Raw genomic sequence first — 22,685 nt, forward strand, 5'->3', positions numbered from 1 at the left:
AACGAAGACCCAACGCAGCCAAAAATAAATAAATATATTAAAAAAAGAAAAAAATAATGCCTAGTCAAAAACAGTCTGGCTCCTAAGCCCAAGTTTTTAACCAGCAGGCAAAGAAGAAGACATAACATACACTTATATTATCTGGGAGGGGGGGCTAAGTTTCAGATAGGCTTTGGTTATCTATAATGTTTGAATTATTGACAATAAGCATGTATGGACTTATGTAATTTAAAATTTTTATATCTCGTAAATTTAGTTACACCTTTTATTGGATTTTCTGTGGAATTCTATTTGATTATCACCTGACACACAATCTGCACTTGGTTAAATGAACAGGATCCCCAGGGTGAGCCTAACATCACAGCAGCTGGCAATATCTGGAGAGCGAGAAGGGGTTGCTAACACTCTTGAGAGGTCATGACAGACACAGTCTCTATCCAACCACCAGTAAGCTTCAAGACCTACCCTAGACTTGTTTCAGTATAGGTGCTGGTCTCCAGGTCCCATCTTTTTCTTCAAATATAGCTGTGTCCCCTCTTAGCTTAAGTAATTCACAGCCCTCAGAAATTCACAAGGGTAAGAAAGGTGGTGAAAGCTCAGAATGGCAGTAAAACAAAGATAGTGACTGATCACTGATCACTCACTCTAATAGTATACCAACCTTGGCCACCTATTACAGACTGGTCATACATAATACTATCGTGAATAGTTTTCATGAATAACTTTTTATTATAGTTTTATTTCTTACTCATTAAACAAGTTTTTTCCATCTTCTTCCATATTATTCCACAGTCATTGGTTAGGTTTCCTCTTCTCTATTACCTACAGTGGAAAAAAAATCTGTAAGGTCGGGCTGATATATAGTAAGAGAAAAGCAATTTCATGAATTTTATTTATAAATTCTAAAACAGGATCAGTGTATTACAATGCCATTTAGTGAAATCCCCACAAGTCCTCAAAATTGAGGTAAAAGAGTAAAAAAAAAAATAGCTGTGATCTTTTTTTCAGCTAAGAGCAACCAGACAGTCATTTATGAAGAGGCTGATGGAAGTACGAAAGGTTTACTTCCTGAGAAATGCACTTCTGCATTTGTTTTAGGTTTTAAAGATTATACACTGTCTTTGCATATAACTTGAAACTGTCAGAAAAACCAAAACAAATTCATGGCAACAAAAATAATTGTGTTTCAAAAGCCAAAATTCTTTTTGTATAAATGAAATATGTTAATAATGAAAGATGCCAGGAGGTGACATCTTTGTGTTAGACGGGTTCATGACTTTTAGGTAAGCAGCATGCATTCTATACGCAAGGACACTGCATTAGTCAAAGTTATCTAGAATGTAGAATTTGGACAAATTACATGTATAATCAATTTTTAGGTTTCTGACACTTTATTGAGGAGGCAGGACTCAATAAGCTTGAGATTAATACACCGTCTGCCACCATGTAACAAGATGAAAAACTCTCTATTTTGCTATCCTAATAACTAACACAAGAATTCCTCTTAGAAGAAGCCTTCTTTGTGAAAATATGTTCCCTCATAGGGTCCCCCACCACTCACGTTCCCTTGGGGTGGACGGTTCCCTGCAGAATGCCTGTCAAGATCCCAGAATGACTGTCAAGAAAGGGATATTGCTTTACACTAGACAAGGGGAAGAACTTGTTATTTTATTTCTGAAAGAGAGAAGGATGATGAGGAGAGGGAAAGGAAGAGGAGAAAAGAATAGTTAGTACAGTGGAGCAAAGCTGGGGTTACGTGGGGGTGAAGTTCTCCAGTCAAGGGAAGTCTGGAACATTTTCAGAACAGGGGTGCCTTAATAGAAGTTGTATTAATGCAATATAGGGCTCACCCACCTCTATTTTGCCTCCTTTCTTCAGTTAGGTGTACTAAAAACACAAATGCCCTCTATGAATAGGGCCTTTCTGAGAATCAGAGAAGGAGCCAAGTATCACATCTGAGGGCACCATGGTGCACATCAGAGGCACAAAGCAAGAAAAATAGGTGCCTAGGAGGCAGAAGCAATTGCAAGATGATAAAACCCAGGAAATGCACAAATATTTTCAGGAAGAGAAGAGCATATAACTTCCACATTCTAGGTTGGGGGTTTGAGGCAACCTCATCTAGGAAGCTAAGCTGACATTGTATGGATGGGTGTTTTACATCCATAAAATTTCCCTCTTTACCTTTTTTTCTGGGGGGGGGGGAGGGGGCGCGCCACGTGGCTTGTGGGATCTTAGTTCCCAACCAGGGATTGAACCCACATCCTCGGCAGTGAAAGCACAGAGTCCTAACCACTGGACCGCCAGGGAATACCCCTCTTTCCTATCCAAACAGCCTTACTTTCAATATGAGAACACCAAACCATTAAAATTAACTTAATTACTTTTAAATCCAAGTTATTTGAATTAATTCTGGATGTTCTCCAAAAGCTGACCAAAATAATCAGTTCTATACTGAGCACCTAGGATACATTAACTACACAGAAGTTAGGCTTAAAAGCCCTATGAAATAGCTATTAATTTGAAGAGTAATGACTTCAATAATTATGATGGTGATCTTGAAAACTGGGAAATTATAATAGGTCAGCTTAATTCTGCAAACTTAATAAGACTACACACATTCAAATATTTTCCATCTAGGTACCACTTATATTATTTATACTACTGTAATATACTTTTGAATGGGGGGGATGGAAATTCAGATATATAAAACAAATCACTGCAGCAGGAACTAAAAATGTGGATGACATCCCTTTAAACCATCATTAGAAATAAAGTCCCTAACAAGCACATTCCAAGTGTACCTATCATGAGTGAAACTTGCTGAACTCTCAGGCTTTGTGGCATGTGCAATGCAAGAGTATAGGATGTAGAGTAACAGAGACCAGTTATCATCACGGTGGCCATACCAGACCTTTTGCAAGTAATTTAACTTCTCTGAGCCTGTTTTCTCATCTACTTCAAAGCACTGGTGTAAGGATTAAATGAAAATGCAGGTAAAATGCTAGCATGCTGCCTGGCACGTAGCTGATGACTAAAAAATGTTTAGTTTCCTTCCTTTATCTTTCTACCTTTAGTTTAGAGTAATTTTCAGGGATTGAGGAGAAAATCCATTCCTGAAAACTTTACTCAACTTACTTTTATTCTGCCAAATAACGATGATGATGATGGCTGCTGATAACACTTATATAGCCTTTAATGTGAGCCAGACACTCATCTAAGCACTCTAACATATATTAACTCATTCAATTCTCACAATAACTGTGAGTAGGTATTATCTTTATTCCCATTTCACAGACACCGAAACGGAGGTACAAATAAGTTTGACAGCTAATAAGTGGCAGAGCTAGGATTCAAACCCAGGTTTCTGCTCTTAAGAAATACTAGCATCGGGACTTCCCTGGTGGCACAGTGGTTAAGAATCTGCCTGCCAATGCAAGGGACACGGGTTCGAGCCCTGGCCCGAGAAGATCCCACATGCCGCGGAGCAACTAAGCCGGTGCGCTGCAACTACTGAGCCCACGTGCCACAACTACTGAAGCCTGCACGCTCTAGGGCCCGCCTGCTGCAACTACTGAACCCACATGCCTAGAGCCTGTGGTCCACAACGAGAAGCCACCACAATGAGAAGCCTGAGCATTGCAACGAAGAGTAGCCCCCGCTCGCTGCAACTAGAGAAAGCCTGCGTGCAGCAACAAAGACCCATCTCAGCCCCTCCCCCCCCAAAAAGAAAATCTAGCATCAGCGACTAACATCAAGGGGACGGCAGCAATGCCCTTTCTTTAAGAGATCTCTAATATTAATGTAGTCAGGTAGGGAATGTTCAGATGACTTACCAAGTAGAAAAGATCCATATTTTACGTAATTAAGGTTATCTAAAATATATATATTTTATATATAGTTAAAATACAGATTTATATTATATATCTCAAAATATTTTAATATATTACATATTTCATAGTTTTAAAAGTTTAAAAAGTTGAACAAGAGAATATTAATAAATTTAAATCAGATAAAAATTTAACCAAGGGACATCCCTGGTGGTCCAGTGGTTAAGGCTCTGCACTTCTCTGCAGGGGGCACAGGTTCGATCCTTGGTCAGGGAACTAAGATCCCGCATGCCGCATGGCAAAAAAAAAAGAACTTAACCGAGACTGTAGCTTTTTCAGCAAGGTCAGCCATGTGGTACATTCCAAAATACAAACATTTATTATCCTTTGTTGTATCTTGTCTGTAACTGCCTTCCCCATAAGCTCCTGGAGGACAGCAGTAGCATCTTATCTAACTAACTGTGAACAACAGTGATGTCTAAAAAAGTGCCTAGTGCTCACTAGGCGCTCAATATTGATGAAAGAATGAAAAGACTGGATATTAAACAAAGAAAAAGTTTTCAAGTCCATCTGTTATTTCCATTTACATTCTAAGGCACTAACACTCTAGGCTTATTTCCCACCACCCATTCACTCCTTAATTTTCCTACCAGCAAGTCCTTGCTGGATTTAAGTGTTTCCCTTGACCCAGTCACATCTTTGCTCATATTCCAATTTATGAGCTCATGTAACAAAATGTCTTATGACAAAAGGTCTCAAGTATACAATTAACCAGAAGACTCATGCATGAATGCATGCATGCAACATATTGTTATGGCACTTTATGGTTTTCAAAGTGCTTCCCCACATATCTCTCAGATGCCTCAAGACAACCCTGAGAGTAGACAAAGCAGGTGTGATAATCCAGGAAGCTACAGCTAATGCTGATTGTTTTGGAGTGAAAACATATTCTCATTGTCTCTGCCAAACAGCCAGTGGCTCAGAACCTGAGTTAGATGCTTTCTCGGTAATTGGGCAGAAAGTCTATGAAATGACATATTTTTAAGTCATAATGTCATAAATAATTTTTTAAATCAAAAACGATCAGTCATATCTAATTAAAGGAAAAACAGGCCAAAAGGCTTGGAAAATACAAAGGCAGAGGAAACTCACACAACTAAATAAGGCAAAAGTTTACATGCATCCACAACTAAATAAAGAGACCTCATATCGAATTTTAAGAAGAACACAATTAAATCTCTCTTGGCCACGAAGTTAGGAAGCTCAGCATAGACTGGTGGGAAGAGAGAGAGAGTGAGATTAGGTAGCAGGAAGTCTGGGTCTCAGTCCACACTCTGCCACTGAAGAGCTATGTGATCTCCAGTCCCACTCAAATTTAAAATTCTAAAATTGTGTACATATCACCAGGGTAAGTAATAATGCAAAAAGAAACATAAAACATTGTGCAGTATGGACAGCCCGAACAAGGGCTTAAGATCTGCTGACTTTACTGTTCTGAGATTCTAAGTTATTAGTTTGCCATGGGTTTTACCCATTAATGGCTCTGAATAATGTTTTAAGTTCAAATTCAGGACCTCTGAACAGAAACTGCAAAACAGACAGATTTACGATTTTCTGTGAAACACAAAGGGTGCTAGGACTGCATTTATACACTTTGACCTTGGTTCAGAATAATCTAGGTGGTAAATTCTAAGTTCACTTGCCAAATGAATCTTATAAGCTATTTATTAAAATGCTTTTTCAAAAAAAATGCTTTTTCAGCATTAGACAGAAATGTGGTCCATGGATTTATTTTATTTTTTAAATATTTATTTATTTGGTTGCGCTGGGTCTTAACTGTGGCAGACAGGCTCCTTAGTTGCTGCTCACCAGCTCCTTAGTTGCAGCATGTAGGCTCCTTAGTTGCGGCTCCAGGGCTCCTTAGTTGCAGCTCACCGGCTCCTTAGTTGCGGCAGGTGGGTTCCTTAGTTGCTGCTCGCCAGCTCCCTAGTTGCAGCTCACCAGCTCCCTAGTTGCAGCAAATGAGCTCCTTAGTTGTGGCTCACCAACTCCTTAGTTGTAGCAGGCAGGCTCCTTAGCTGTGGCATGTGAACTCTTAATTGCGACATGCATGTGGGATCTAGTTCCCTGACCAGGGATCGAACCCGGGCCCCCTGCATTGGGAGCGCAGAGTCTTATCTACTGTGCCACCAGGTAAGTCTCGGTCCATGGGCTTATGAAGCTGTGTTTTACAAGTGTAAAAGTTCCCTATGTGATCCTCCCTCATGTCCCACCCCAGGTTAAACACTGTCCTGATTATTATCAAGAAAGTTAGAAATTTGCTTCTCTTTATTATGTTTCAAATAACATTCTGGTCTTAATTAACTACTTAATACGGAATAAAGAAAATACAACCTTAGCCAGATTGGGAATTCCTCCTCACCAAAAAATAAAATGACCTAAAAGCAATAGCATAATATGCTTACGCTCTCACTTATCCACGATAAATATATACAAACAAAAGCAAGACCGAATCTCATTTAGTTTGTAGAGCAGCAGTGTCAGCCACAAAAATGACCTTCCATATAGCATGTGCTGGAGTTGCTATTTCATCACTGTGCTTAAATATAATCCTGGTTTTTATAATCTCCACATACGATTAATATTACTAATTGGTAGAGTTCAGTCTGCCAGCATTCATTCAAGCCATTTTTAAAGCATTAATTTGGTCATTACCAAGCACATTTTATAAATACCATACAACAATTTTATCAGCACAGAGCAGCAAATTATAATGGGAAGAGAACATTTACAAACATTTATAATACTTTTAGTAGATACCATGCTGTGTGAGGGGTTTTCATATATATTTGCTCAGTTAATTCTCACAATGAGGTAGACATCAGCAGCATTTTACAGATGAAGAATGGATACTCAAATGGTGATTAGATGACTAGTCCAGTATCATACAGCAAGAAAACAGCAGTGCCTAGGCCCAAGATAATCACTTTAAGTTGCCAGTAACTCCACATCAGCGGCAAACAACATGAGGTTTATTTAAGTAAAGTTTTGTGCCATGGTAAAACTTAGTTGGCAGACAGCAATATTCTAAGGCACTTTATATGCCTTGTTCAGGAGCTACTGAGCTGTAAATCTGTACTCCTTCTACAGAAACAGTATCTAATTTTAAAATTGAACCATAAAGACTTGTCACTACAGCTAGCTGTTTTTAGAGAAAACACTGTAAAGGAAACATTAATTCACTAAATAGAGTCAGTAACTGTCGTATAAAGAAGCTATCTCTTGGTGACCATATCTAAACAAGCGCCAAAAATTACTTGTGTCTTACAAACATAAAAGTATATTTTAAAAGAATTTTGAAATATTATATTAGAAAATGCTTCCTATAATCAAAGCTCTTCTTTTAAAAATTTAACTCTAAGTGAAATATCACTATTCATTACACTACAGATATAAGTGATATTATTGGTTTTCCCTGAAAATTCCCATAAAAAATAACATTTATAAAATAAACATTTTAGGAGTGCTCTGAAATGGACAATACTAAACATATAATAAGATTTAGATAACTTGATGGACTGTATATCTGTGTCAAGCAATGAGAAGATATTTGGTCAAGATCTAACGCCTGCAGAGCTTTCCAACTCTGTATTGTTCTACCTTGTGATCTGGTTAGAGTATTCAAAGATACAAAATAGATGCAGATATTAAAAATATAAAATTGCATCAAATAATAAGACAACACCCTAATTAGGTGTAGTTAAGAGAGCAGGTTTAGGACTCAGATTGGCTGGATTAGAATCCCAGTGGGACCAAATTCCTAGCTCCATGACTCGGTTTCCTCACCTATCTCATACAATTATTAGGGAGTTACAATGTGTACAGAGTTCAGAAAACTCAGTGGCGTGAGGTAGGTGATCAGTAAATGTTACCTATTATTTTTCTAGTATTACGTTGTGTAAAACATAAAATATACGGGCTTCCCTGGTGGTACAGTGGTTAAGAATCCGCCTGCCAATGCAGGGGACATGGGTTCGAGCCCTGGTCTGGGAAGAACCCACATGCGGCGCAGCAACTAAGCCTGTGTGCCACAACTACTGAGCCTGCGCTCTAGAGCCCGTGAGCCACAAATACTGAGCCCGCGAGCCTAGAGCCTGTGTTCTGCAACAAGAGAAACCACCGCAATGAGAAGCCCACTCGCGGCAACTAGAGAAAGCCCGTGTGCAGCAATGAAGACCCAATGCAGCCAAAAAAATAAATTAATTAAAAAAAAATATATATATATATATACACACACACATGTAAAAAGACTAAAGACCTTTCATTACTGGGCTATTTTTCAAGTTTAGAAATTTAAAACATAATAAAGAGAAGCAAATTCCTAACTTTCTTGATAATAGTCAGGACAGTGGTTAACCTGCGGTGGGACATGAGGGAGGATGATGTAGGGAACTTTTCCCCTTGTAGGATGTTACTCCAGCTTTTGTTTTACTAGTCTTTAAAATGTACATATGTTTTAAAATGTATTTCACGTATGTCATATTTCACAATTTTAAAAAATTGGAAAAGTAAAAGTTAATACATTTCTAAAGAATAATAATGAGAAAGCATTATTTAACCTTAGGAGAGGATGAGAGGAAAAAAACAACAACAACAAGAAAACAATGCTTTATCATTCTAAGTGTTCCAGGTACTTCAGATTATGTATGCAACAGTTTAGCTCAGTCAAGGAAAGATTTCCATTGGATCCCACTCAATCCTAAGAGACATTTTTCTCTGTGGGTCAGTTGTTTTAAAGGGTGTCATTGATTCACTAGGAGCACCTCTTTATAATCATGAAATCTGGAGAGTGTAAGGAAGCTCAGAGGGCTTCTATTCCAACATGTTCACTTTCCAGTTAAGGAAACATTAGACTCCTTAGCTTCCAAACAGGCTTTCCCCACTCTGCTCCCAGCTGTTATTACTAGTCACCAACGTGACACAAAGCAAGGGGCAAAGCCCATTCTTTCAATCGTCTCCTAATAGTGACTGGAGAAAAGGTGAGTTTTCCCAATCATCAGCATCTGTCAGTGTCCTAATGTGTACCCCAAAGATGCTGGGACCTACAGAGGAACCCAATGCCTCAAAGAAGGCACTCCATAAATATGTGTAGAAGTGAATTTATTCAAAGTATAAAGCAGGGTTTCTGCCCCCAAGAATTTTACATATAAATAAAAATCACCAAAGAATCCTAGTCAACATACAACGAATTCGGTAGTGTTCTGGGGCAAACGGTGCAAAGTACAAAATATAGGAGGGAAAGAGAAATAAGACAAAAGATTTATGTCATGGGGTAAAATGCAGGAAGGGGTCCTGGAAGAGGAGAATTGAGAATTGAGTTTTGAAAAATTGATAGAGAAAGCATTCTAGGATTTCTCCAAAGAAACTTGACATTTTTACAAGAGTTTCCTTTTTCCACATTATTTAAACATTTTAACAGGGATATTAATTTGTTCTAAATAATTTTATCTGCTATAATTACATTCAGGAAAGAGTTTCTGCCCTCCCTGACAAAGAACTTTTGGAGGCCACTGAAAAGTGAATAGTAGGAAGAAAAAAGAAACCTTTTAAATGCTCAATATAAATTCTTCAAAACAGAAACATCTTTAAAAGGGTAAGACACAACTTTTCTTGAGTTTTAAAGTTCACCCCAATAAAACCAGACCCCAATCTTTAACAGGAAGAAGAACATTAAAAAAAAAAAAAATTCCATGACTGCAACCTAAAGCCCACACTAAACTAGCAGGACATTTGGGTGACATAAGCCATGATAAAGGGCTCCTATTTCCAGCTACTTTGATGAGAGAAGACAGAACCACATTGGCAAGGAAAAGAACACTGGGGAAGAGACTCAGTTCTAGTTCAGGACAGATAAGTGACCATAGGTAAGCCACCTCTGCTCTCTGGGTCTCAGTTTCCACATCTGAAAAAGGAATATTTAAGTTACTTAATGACCTTAATTTCTATTACACTATCTGCAAACTTCCCGAAGTCATTTAGATGTCATTCTCTTATAGCAAGCTATAGGCTAGGCATTAATCCAAAGGGGTAGCAAAGACCAAATGAATTTATATCTTGTACAATTCTGTTACTGTAGCAAAATTTTTCAACTGCTATAAACCATCTACCTATTAAGTAGTGTTGAAACAGGGCATCAAAGAAATAAATTTGGATCTTCAATGAAAATTGATGCATTGAACACCTTCATTTACCTCTGCTCTCTCCCTAACTCCACTAAAATGGCATTAAAAACATGAAATTCATAAGGACAAAGACTAGGAAAGGAAACAACTACAACAAAGTTTTTGGAAGCTGAAAAGCAGATTGATTAGCTATTTGATTTAGCACAGTAAAGAAAGCAAAAACTAAGAGCATGTTAAGGGGAAGCTCAGAGCAAACTGAATTGTGCTGGGAAACACCAGAAAAGCTCAGAATGATCTGAAAGTGGGAACAGCAGGCAGGGCTGAATAAAGGAGCACAGGGTGAAAGTTCTACTCCAAGGTTCCCACCCTGACTCCAAGCAGCCACTGGTCAGAGGAAGGGAATTTACTCTCTGGAAACTAAAGAGACTCTGGACTTGGGCACAACTAGGGGCAGGCTGACCAGTCTAAAAAGATGGGGATTCAAGGAAGGCTGAGATCCTGAAAGGTAGATATCCCCAGCTCCTTCCCCACTCAGCTCCCCAGATGTTGAAGGCAGGTGTGTAAGCCAATGGTTGGAGCATTCTCTCTGGGGAAAACCTGGCTAAGAGAAAAGAAAAACACCTACAAATACTGACTGGTGGAGGTGACATCCCCCCCCCACCCCCCCCCACACCAAAGTGGGTTCCTGGCTAATCAACTTATAATGAAGACCACCATTTAACTTTTAGAAGCCCCCACTCAGGCAAATTCAGCTTTCGGTTTTTCAGTAGCTCATTCTGGAAAACGAGTAAGATGGCCAAGGCCATACATTTAAGGAAATTCCCTAAAAGAAAGACCGAAACAAGTGATCAAGTAAAGGTACTTTAAGGAAAACAGAGATGATACTGGAGGCTGCAGAAAACTTTTAAAAATTGTAACTAATATAAACAGAGAAGAGTTATTCCATCCATGAAACAAAAATAGAAAACAATAAAAAGCAGCATTCAGAGAAAAACCTCTTGAAAATTAAAAATGATAGAGAAAATATAAAATTAGAAGAGTCTGAAGATGAAGTTCAAAACACATCCCAGAAAGTAGAACAGAGACCAAAAAAATGAGAAACAGAAAAGATGGTAAAATTAAAGGACTCATTAGTCCACAAGTTTCAAACACAAATAAGTGTTCCAGAGAGAAAGAATAGGAAAACGGGGGGCAAGGGGGAGGTTGGTTATAATTTAAGAATTCAAGGGACTTGCCTGGTGGTCAAGTGGTAAAGAATTCACCTTGCAATGCAGGGGACACGGGTTCGAGCCCTGGTCAGGGCAACTAAGCCTGCGTGCCACAACTACTGAGCCGGCGCGCCTCAACAAGAGAGCCCGCGTGCCGCAAACTACAGAGCCCATGTGCCCTGGAGCCCGTGTGCCACAACTAGAGAGAGAAAACCCGCATGCCACAACTAGAGAGAAGCCCACGCGCTGCAACGAAGAGCCCATGCCACAAGGAAAAGATCCCGCATGCTGCAACTAAGACCCGACGCAGCCAAAAGAAAAAGAAAAAGAAAAAAGAATTCAAGGAAATCTCCCAGAACTGAAAAAAAATCTGTTTCCAAACTGAAAAGCCTCTCAGTGTGCCCGGCACAACAGATAAAACAAGTGAGGCAGATTATCACAAAATTTTAGAACATCAGGGACAAAGATCAGATCCTAAAACCAACCAAGGAGGGGGAAAAAAAACAAGAATCAGAACACCACCAGCCTTCTCATAGCAATAATAGAAGCTAGAAATCAATACAGCAATGCCTCTTAAACTCAGAGAAAATATTCTCCAATCTAGAATTCTAGAGCCAGGTAAACTATAAATCAAGTATGAGAGAAAATGAAGACATTTTCATACATGCAGATTTACATCCCATGCACCCTTTTCTTAGAAAACTTCTGGAGGAATTGCTTAATTAAAATATAAACAATGAAGGGGGAAGATATGGGGTCCAGGAAACAGGGAGTTCCAACATAGGGAGGTGAAGAAAATACCTAGGCTATTCAGGAAGGCAGATCCCATGATGAGAGCTGTTCAGGTCTAGAGAAAACCCTATACAGATTTTTAAAAACAGCAGCTTAACCTACTGTTTAGAAAAAATGGCATTAAATACCAAAAGAACTGCTGGAGGAGTAGAAAATGGAGGTCTCTGGAGAGGCAGAATGTTGGGGAGGAGAAAAGCAGGTAGTACACTTTTTATGCTATATTCAGACTTAGCATTGATAAATATTAAATTTTAAAAGATTCTTGAAAAGGTTAAAAAGAACGTTTTAAAATCACATCTAAAAATATAATTTTCCAAGCAAGATTTCTGAGGAAAAAAATAATGAAAGAAAAACAGTAATTTTCAAGGCAGAGCAAAATCACAGTACTTGGGAAACTACATCTTAGCATACAGTGTGGCTTAGTTTGAAAAAAATTAAGAGCAGGAAAAAATGTTTTGCTGATAGAAACTTACTCAAAAGACATAACCACAAAACCAGCAAAGAGAGAAAAAGGAGTAATTTGTTTTAACATATTATGGTATTATTGGGAAAAGTTCATGGTTTATGGCTACGTCAATCATGTCACAAATTAAAATTCCTTTTCCACTCAGTCAGGCAGATGCTAAACCAAAGTCAACATAACGATTTGATTGTATCACATCTTGGTCAGAAATGAAAACACTTAAAAACTGCATTGCTTCCTCAGGAAAGGAAAGTACAAATACTGCGAACCTGTTTGAACAAGGAAAGGGCATTTTATATCAGTCACTCCTCCTTTCCTGAGACCTGAAATTAACAGGAGTGAGATTCACATGTAAATCTGAAACGGCTGCCCAACTTTCTAGAAGACCCTGAGAAGTGGCATCTCAATTAGGAAATATGCTGTTCTCTATCCACAAACACTTTAAAAACCAAAACATCCATATTTTCTATTGCCCTTTCATAGAAAAATGAGGAGTATAATATGGTATCTGTTCATCATTTTTGATATTATCTGCTTATATTCAATGAGTGCTAAGACGGTTCTCCTCGATCAAGTGCTGGGCTCTTCATGGAAAGGCAAGTTAGAGAAGGTGCTGTCTGCTATTTACCAGTTTCCTGACATCTAGGGAGACTATAAACAGGGAGAAGCAGCTGGATCTGATTTTTTCGATAATCGTGTACTAGTTTTTGACCAGGGGAGATTTTCTTTTTTTAACTAACACAATGAAGCACTTTCCCACCGAATCTACTCTGGCACAAACACTTGCTCTCAATGTTTAGCATACATGAAGGCACTGCGAATAGATCAGTAAGATGCTTTAACTGTAGCATACTTTATAGCTTTTAAGTTGAATACTTAGAAAAAAGTTTGTTTCATCATCTCTTGGGATCAGGAAGAAAAACAATACTTTAAGATTCTGCATAAGGATGATATTCTTCCCTTTTTGAAGCTTGAGAAAATATACTAATATCTTACAAAATACAATGCATAACCGAAAGTTCCTCCAGCTTGAAAAAAGTTAATAAAATACTACGTTCAATCTTTCATGCTTATTTCACAGAAGGGAAATTGCTAACTTGAATATGAAGAAATGCTCAAACTTACTAGTAATTAGAAAATACAAATTAAAATGAGACATTATTAAATGGCCAAAATTAGAAATGTGAACAATACCATGCATTGGGGAGGTGGGGAATGCAACGCCTGTGGGGTGTAAAGTGATACAACCATTCAGCAGCCCGACAATACTTATGCCACAATGCCACTCCTGAGTCTGCATCCCAAAGAAATTCGCAAACGTGTCCATAATGGACATGGACAAGACTGTCTATTGATAGCATTGTTTGCGGTAGCCTAGGCATCCATCACTATGGGAATGATACACACCACAGAATACCATGCTGAAGTTAGGAGCAATTAGCTAAAAGTACATCCCAACACGCACAAACAGATCTTAAAGCAGTGCTGACCAAAAAAGTAAAACCTAGAGTAAGATCTACAGCATTTTTACAGGGAGAATTCTATAGCCAAATTCTACGCCAGCGTGGTATAATGAGCAATTTCAGAATTAAAGATACACACACACACACACACACACACAAATCACTAAATATCTTATAAAGATGCATATAGAATCAAGGACATATGACAAACACATTTGAGAGGGTGCTTGTGGGGTGGGAGAGGAAAATGGGCATGAAAACGGGAGCTGAACAGAAGGCCTTTATACAGCAATGCTAGGCTGTGCCCAAATCACAGAGTATAAAGTCCAAATTCAGAATATTTTTCATTCATGCATACATTAATTTATTCAATAAAAACTTATTGAACACCTCTTAAGTGCCAAGTGCTGTGCTTAAATATAAACTTTTGTTATTTCAGCTGAAGATTTTTTTAAAAAACAACAAAAAGATATGTTTTAAGATACGTTTTAACTGAAAGTGGAAGGGGAAAATAATTTACATTAGAATATATACTATAAAATGAGAAATTCACCATTCTTAAAACAGTTTTATCAATATTTTTCATCAAATGTAAATATACCTTGAAGTTCTTTAAATAACAAACTTAAATGAAAAATCGAAATACGAAAAGAACTCACTTTAAAGCCGTAAAAAATTATGTCGTCACATCTTAGCCCACAGGTAAAACAACTTTTCTCGTGGTTCGCAGTAGTGAAACAATTTCTTTTTGGTAGAAAATTTTCTTCTACTTTATTTTCCCCCCAAAGATATTTCCACTGCTCAGGAATACTTCTCGCCAGATTTCTGTTTTCTAAAAGATTTCACAAGCAGACTGCTGGCTGCCAATGAAGGTGCTCTAGCTAATATGCTCATTACATTGCATTGCTAACAAAAACTGATTAACACATTCGGTGCAAAGTGACATATCTATTCCATATCCCATGGGCACAGAAAATGATGTTTCCCTCCCAAATTACCTGTTCCCCTCTTTTTACAAGCCCCAAATGTTAGCTAGTATACATGCTAATATTGGTAAACAAACCCAATAGCAACTGGTAGGACATCATATGTCTAAAGCTCTAAAATTGTATTCAGATTTCAGTTTTCAGATTTTGATACTAAGTGTTAGTAGGTGGGAGGATCAAAGGTGAAGACTAGGAATGGTTAGGCCAACCACCAATACTACTGGAAAAAAACCCAAACTACATGTCTGTCAGTGGGGTTAGCAGAATCATCACCACACACAATAAAAGACAACGCATTAATTTATTCTGGCTTACAAAAGATAATGTATTTTCACTCAATAATAATAGCTAACATTGAGCACTTACTATGTGTCACTGTTCTAAATATTTTATATGCATTATTTACTTCAGTCCTCACAATAACCCAGTGGACTAGGTATTATTATCATCTCCATTTTATAGATCATTTTTCAAATCAAATGCAAGCTCTTTATCACTGCCTTTAAAATCTCCACCAAATGTTCTCAACTTCCACTATATCCCTTCTTCTTGCCATTCCAGTCCTCATTTCTTACTTAAAAACTTGACTGATATATCTCATATATCCTTTCTCATATGAAATGAGCAGTTTTCTTCTCTAGCCAGCTTCTTTCTCCTCCCTTACTACCACGGAAGTTTCCTTCATGAAAATGTTCTCACTTAACCCCTTCCTCACATGCTTATTAAAAGTGACCACTATAGAAGTACATAGAGTAAAAAGTGAGTACCTACCCCCAAAAAAGGGAACACCTCAACAGCACTCCTTAACATTTTACAAAAATACGAATATTCTATATTTATTGTCCTATAACGTGACTTTAAAAAAAGTTAACAATGGACATCTTTCTACATCAGCAAATAAAGATTCATTGCATTCCTAATAGCTTAATGGTATTCCATTGTATGGACCCACCATACATTACTTAACCAGTCCCTAACTGACAGACATCATTTTTTTGCAGGAACAAACAATGCTATAAAGAAAAACTTTGTACTCATATTTTTCATGCACGTGTATAAATATATCTATAGGTCAAATTTCTAGAAGTGGAATCTCTGGGTCACTGGGTATGCACATTTAAAATTCCAACAGACATTGCAAATTTACCTTCAAGGGAACTTACGTTCCCATCAGTAGTGTGTGAGAATTCCAATTTCCCCACATCCTCATCACTACTAGCTATCATCAACTTGTTTAATCTCTTCACCTAATAGGTAAAAAAGTGGTACTTATGCTTTATGTTATGTTTATTTAAATGAGTAGAATTAGAATTTATAGCTTAAATAGGTTTGGAACTTATTATTAGCTGTAGGCTAAGCTGAATGGCCTATGGAGAAAAAATATAATTCAAGAAGCACATTAACAGTATAACTAGGGAGACTGGTAATGTTTAACCAATTTGGGATTTTAGCATGGAGTGGACAATGACGCCATCACAAATGAGTTTGATCTCTTCGCTAAAGCACGATCCTTACCTTTCACTTGAAATTCACTGCTATCAGTTCTTCACATTATGCCATATATTTTTGAAATGTTTCTTTTAAAAGAGTATATTCAACTTCCTAGTCATACATTCACTTTCTTATTTTTACTTTCTCACAACACCCCTGTGTGATCAGGCCACTTTGATATTTTACTTTTTCATATGTTGTTTATTAATCTGACCTTTGACCTCTTTTAGATGTTAAAGCACAAGAGTGTAATCAATATCTAACCATGAACATCCAATATAATTAAGACAATTGATACAGGTGGTTAGAACATAGAAAAAGGAGAGTAAAAAAAGTAAATGTTAGCAATGGCCAACCATAGAAACATTCTACATTCTAGATTATGAAAACAAAACACTAACAGAGCCCCACATACTCAGTGAACGCTAACATAAATGAGATGCCCTCTGTTCATGAACGCTGATTCACTGTCAAAGGCTACATGTCTATGATTACAATGCTACTAGCAACGATGGTTGAACTGAGCTATTCACACATTTTCTCACCTGATTTTCTTTGTGGCCACCTCCAGGTAACAATTTTTGTCAGGGAGACTCTAATTAGCTCTAACAGGGATTTTGACCTTATTATCCCGATAAATTAGTATCCATAACTGAAAAAATAAGTACCACAAATTATCTAGCATTCTAGAAAGGTTTTGGCTCAGAACTGATAAATCAGTAAACCCCTCTCTGCCCTTCAATTCTCAATTTAAATTTATATTCTTCACAGAACAAACTGATACTTAAGACTTTATTTCAAAGTCAAAAGCTCTTGCTACATTAACATGCCCACATGGCCTATCTGAGTGAACACATGACAGATACTACACATCATCTTTTCCATGTCAGAGACTGAAAGACAGAGACAGAGTGGGGGCAGGAAAGAGCAGAACACCAATGTGACAAAGTGCTAAAGGCAAGCTGTAAATTGTCTTTTGGTCACTCAGGCTGCATTTTGAAAAAGCTGACGGAAAAGTAGGGCCTATCTTTCCTTTGGAGAGAATCAACTGTCATATAAAAGCATCTTCCTAACTCACTAGCAACAGTGCTGCCCTCCCACCCCTCACATAACTTGCCCAGCTAGAGAAGCACTGCTGGTTTCTAAAGACAATGACAAAAAGCTCTGTATTCTGTCGATGGGAGGGAGCAGTGAAGACCAGCTTCCTGGGCTCTAAACTATGCCAGACTGCCCTGCTAATCCCCCCTAAATCCCACAGTGTTGGGGTGGGGGTGGGGGTGAGGGTGGGAGACAGAATAGAAAACAATCCAAAGTTGAATCAAGGGCAGTAGCTCTGGATTATAAGAGGTCATAACATTTCTGTTTGAATGAGGGAGGGAGCGGGGGACGGTGTGGCAGGGGAAGGGCAGATACAAAAGCCTGTATGTTTATAAAAATACAACACAAAAATAAATTTTATCCCTGATCCTTCTGATATGCTAACCAACATCTGTCCCTGATCATTTGCCAGCCCAGGCTGCATAGAAGGCACAGAGTAGCAGGCATTTTCACACAGCGAGGCTGAAAGAGATGTTACTAGAGTGTAAATTACTAATTAGCTCAATAGAAGAAGAGAGAGAAAATACCTGTCACAGAATGCTGTTTACAACTTGACACATAATAAAAACAACCCTGAAAATTTCAGAAGAGTGTCTTACTTTTCAGACTTCTATTAACATGTAAATGGCAAAGGAACAGTATTATAGTCTTTAAAAACTGCCCATGTCTCAGGAACAATAACACACGACTGGAAAGAATGCTTTCCAAATAATCTGTAATTTTCTCATCCTATGAGAGCAAAGTGTTTTTCATTATTACAATCAGCTTTAATACAGAGCGATATTTCATAGCTTTGATGATCACCTAACGGAGGAGGGGAGGTGGCTTCAACTGCTGTATTTTACATTTGTCGGAATCCAGTTAATAATCCTTTCACTGAAATCAGACAGGCCTCATTCTGCAGGTCATGCCTTTATCAAACAGACAGGCCACCATTTTAATAAAGACCGAGGATGAGCTGGAGGGGCAATGGGAATGGGGGTCAGTGAAATCTCCTTATATCACGACAACTGAAAAGACTCCACAAATTTCTGTTAATTTTGGGGGGAGGTAACAGAATGTTAAGATATTTATATTCGTCTCCTTACCATAAGGCAAACCTACTTGTATTAATTGCAAGCAATATTCCTCAGGCAGTCTACTTTACACTTAGATCTTTTCCAGTTCCTTGAAGCAACATAAGGATCTTTAGGTAAAATATGTATTTTACCTACATATGTCTCAGTCATGGTGTTGAACAGCGCTGTGGCTCCTGTTTTCACATAATAATCACCCATACATCATCAAGAACTAGCATATACTAAGGACCCACTGTGTGTGACCACATCATGCCAGGCGCTAAGGAGGTCCCCTACAAAAGGGCAGACCACGACAGTTTTTGCTAATGAGGGATGTTTTTCAAAATACAGTGAAGACAACAAGCCATAAAATGACAAAATCCACTCCAAATCCAACCTCGAGATTCCTTTGCTTCACATGCTTGACTAAAATCAAACATATACCAACTTGCTGATATACTCAAAACAGTCTTCCCTTTTCTTTTTAAAAGCAAGGCCTTGATATCCATTTTTTTTCAAATTTACTTGTTTAAATATATGCACATGAGAGAAAATGATAAAGTAAATGGGGCAAAATAAAAAGCAATTCGTGAATTTGAAGAAGGGTATATAGAAGTTCCTTGTATCATTTTTGCAACTTTTCTATAAGGTTTGAAACATTGTAAAAAAATCCAAAGTCAGAAAAAAATTGAGTAGTAACAAAAAAGCTTTCTGCTAGGGTTGTTTTGAGTTTCAAACAATTTACCTACTTAGCTCATGCTGGGCACTTAGAAACCCTAATTATTAGTTATTTTGAAAAATGAGTGGGTTGGGGCTTCTTTGGTGGCACAGTGGTTAAGAACCCACCTGCCAATGCAGGTGAGACGGGTTCAAGCCCTGGTACAGGAAGATCCCACATGTCGTGGAGCAACTAAGCCCGTGAGCCACAACTACTGAGCCTGCGTGCCACAACTACTGATGCCCGCGCACCTAGAGCCTGTGCTCCGCAACGAGAAGCCACCGCAATGAGAAGCCCGCGCACCGCAACGAAGAGTAGCCCCCACTCTCCGCAACTAGAGAAAGCTTGCGCGCAGCAAAGACGACCCAATGCAGCCAAAAATAAATACATTAAAAAAAAAAAAAAAAGAGTAGGTCAATTGTAACAAATGAACCACTTCGATGAGGGATGTTGATAACGGGGCGGGGGGAGGCTATGCATGTGTTGGGGCAGGGAAATCTCTGTACCTTCCCTTCAATTTTACTGTGAACCTAAAACTGCTCTAAAAAAATTAAAGTCTTAAAAAAAAAGTGAATCAATTATTTAAGCAAATTAAAGCATGAATAAATAGTATTTAGTATGTTGCTTGCATAGGCACACATAAAGAGAAGATAGAAAAAATCAGCAAGAGTCTGAACAGATTTTGCCTATGGATAGCCACACTGAAATCTGAGTTCCATTTTTTCCTCAATGGGCAATAATCTCTCATCTGCAAACCTGTATGGACTTGTTATATATCATACAGGTTTGCAGATGAGAGACTGTTGCCCACTGAGGAAAAGTCCAGGGCCTTTTTCTAGCTAAAAAGGTAATTCATTAAACTGTGATGCAATTAGGCATTTTATTGATTTGGGGTTGTTTTGTTTTATAAATACAATTTTGCAACAAAAAATTACAAGCATGTAAGAACCGTGATGTAATCTTTGCATGAAATATGGCCCTTATTGGTATCTGTCCCAGGTTCCAATCTAGGAAGGAACTGAGAAACAGTTAATAACAGAACCATAGGGCTAATTTAAGGACTGGCAAACAAAACTGGTTAGGGTTAAAATAATGTGGAGAAAAGCATGGTGGGGGATCATTTCACAACAGTCAAGCAGAGGTAATACAGAAGCAGACTGCCCACAAAATGCCAAGGTTCAAATCCCATCCCCACCTTATTCTACTTTATAAACTAAAAAGAAAGATTAAATGTATCATTTAGTTACTACTTGACAAAAAAAAACAGCATTATCTGTACTATAAGATTATCAACTATCAAACAAGTAGCTGTAGAAAGGTCTGAATATAACCCCGGGCAAGTCATTTAATCTCAAGGAGCCTGTATTTCAACACATGTAAAATGGGAACAGTAATAGTGCTGGCCTCATTGGATTGCTGTAAGAAGTAAGTGAGTTACAATCTGCAAAGAGCTTACAACAGCGTCTGGCACAAAAGCACTACACATGGGTAGCTACTATTACTGAGTTTACAAAGAAATAGGGTCTTCTTAATACTATAGTAAGCAGGTATTTTTACTCAAAAATCGAGAATGGGGCAAGAGAGAACAAACAAATATTGTACTGTGTTCTGCTTAGACAGAAGACACTGTCCTTATAGAGAAAATAATTAAATGCTGGAAAACAGTACCTACAAAGGTTGCCACATTACCTGTGAAGATTTACACAAATAGGATACATTTTTATCTACCTGGAATGATTTAAGTGGGATACTGACTGAAGTTGAAGGATAAACTAGAGGTCCTTTCAAGGTCTCTTCCCATCCAAAGAATCTACAATTAACCAGAAAAACATTTAATTATGTACAACCTACTTGTTGAATATATAAACTTAAAAGTTTTTGGCTTAGGGACTTCTCTGGTGGCACAGTGGTTGAGAATCTGCCTGCCAACGCAGGGGACACAGGTTCAATCCCTGGTCCCAGAAGATGCCACATGCCGCAGAGCAACTAAGCCCGTGCGCCACAACTACTGAGCCTGCATGTCACAACTAGTGAAGCCTACGAGCCTTAGGGCTCACATACCGCAACTACTGAGCCTGCATGCTGCAACTACTGAAGCCCATGCACCTAGAGCCCGTGCTCCGCAACAAGAGAAGCCACCGCAATGAGAAGCCCGCGCACCACAACAAAGAGTAGCCCCCGCTCGCCACAACTTGGGAAAGCCCACGGTCAGCAACGAGGACCCAATGCAGTCAAAGAAAAGTTTTCCGCTTAGCAAATAAGATTGTAGTCAAAATAAAGTAAATTGAGTAGAATTCTACTTGATGAACAAATGAAGATAAAGCTTAAATTTATCACTGGATTCCTTATTGATAAATAGTATTATTTGTACTAAAAGATTGTCCATTTTCAATTTTAGAAATATCAACTGAGGGACTTCCCTGGTGGTGCAGTGGTTAAGACTCCACGCTCCCGGGGCTTCCCTGGTGGCGCAGTGGTTAAGAATCCGCCTGCAAATGCAGGGGATACAGGTTTGAGCCCTGGTCCGGAAAGATCCCACATGCCGCGGAGCAAGTGAGCCCGCGCGCCACAGCTACTGAGCCTGCACTCTAGAGCCCGCGTGCCACAACTACTGAAGCCCACATGCCTAGAGCCCGTGCTCCGCAACAAGAGAAGCCACCGCAATGAGAAGCCCACACACCACAACGAAGAGTAGCCCCCACTCACTGCAACTAGAGAAAGCCCACGTGCAGCAACGAAGACCCAACGCAGCCAAAAGTAAATAAATAAAATAAATAAATTTATATATATATATAAAAAGACTCCACGCTCCCAATGCAGGGGACCCAGGTTCAATCCCTGGTCAGGGAACTAGATCCCACATGCACACTGCAACTAAGGAGCCCATGAGCCACAACTAAGGAGCCCACCTGCCGCAACTAAAGACCCAGCCCAACAAAATAAATAAATACATGAATAAATTAATTTTTTTTAAAAAAGAAATATCAACTTAGAAATAACCACTCACAACAAGAAGTGGTGATTTAACACACTATGGCAGCATACAGAAACAATAGATAAGACCCAAATGGACTTTCCCTTTGTTTAGCTTATAGTTTATATTTTCTTCTTCATCATTATCAAATAAGTCTAAAATAATTTATGTAAAGATATCAGGTACAAAACAATTACATTATAAAAATGGCGGGACTTCCCTGGTGGTCCAGTGGGTAAGACTCCACGCTCGCAGTGCAGAGGGTCCGGGTTCAATTCCTGGTTGGGGAACTAGATCCCACATGCATGCCACAACTAAGAAGCCTGCATGCCACAACTAAGAGTCTGCATGCTGCAACAAAGACCTGGTGCAGCCAAAATAAATAAATAAATATTTATAAATAAATAAATATGGCAATACCA

At 38.5% G+C, this 22,685-nt stretch overlaps 1 protein-coding gene across 2 annotated transcripts in view; it reads right to left on the reverse strand.

Moving 5' to 3' along the window:
• Positions 1–708: 708 nt before the first annotated feature.
• The window catches only part of MED20 (mediator complex subunit 20), a 42,904-nt gene continuing 20,927 nt past the window's right edge, over positions 709–22,685 (reverse strand). Inside the window, exon 5 of one of the 2 annotated variants that reach the window (XR_004482216.2) lies at positions 709–822. Coding sequence is in view for 1 of the 2 variants with exons in the window: in XM_033424042.2 (XP_033279933.1) it covers positions 793–822 (30 nt within the window). In the remaining variant the exon portion in view is untranslated. The remainder of the gene's footprint in view (positions 823–22,685) is intronic. The other variant, XM_033424042.2, reaches the window with a different exon arrangement.

This window comes from Orcinus orca, chromosome 10 (assembly GCF_937001465.1).
Source record: "Orcinus orca chromosome 10, mOrcOrc1.1, whole genome shotgun sequence".
In the NCBI taxonomy this organism is placed as follows: Eukaryota; Metazoa; Chordata; class Mammalia; order Artiodactyla; family Delphinidae; genus Orcinus; species Orcinus orca.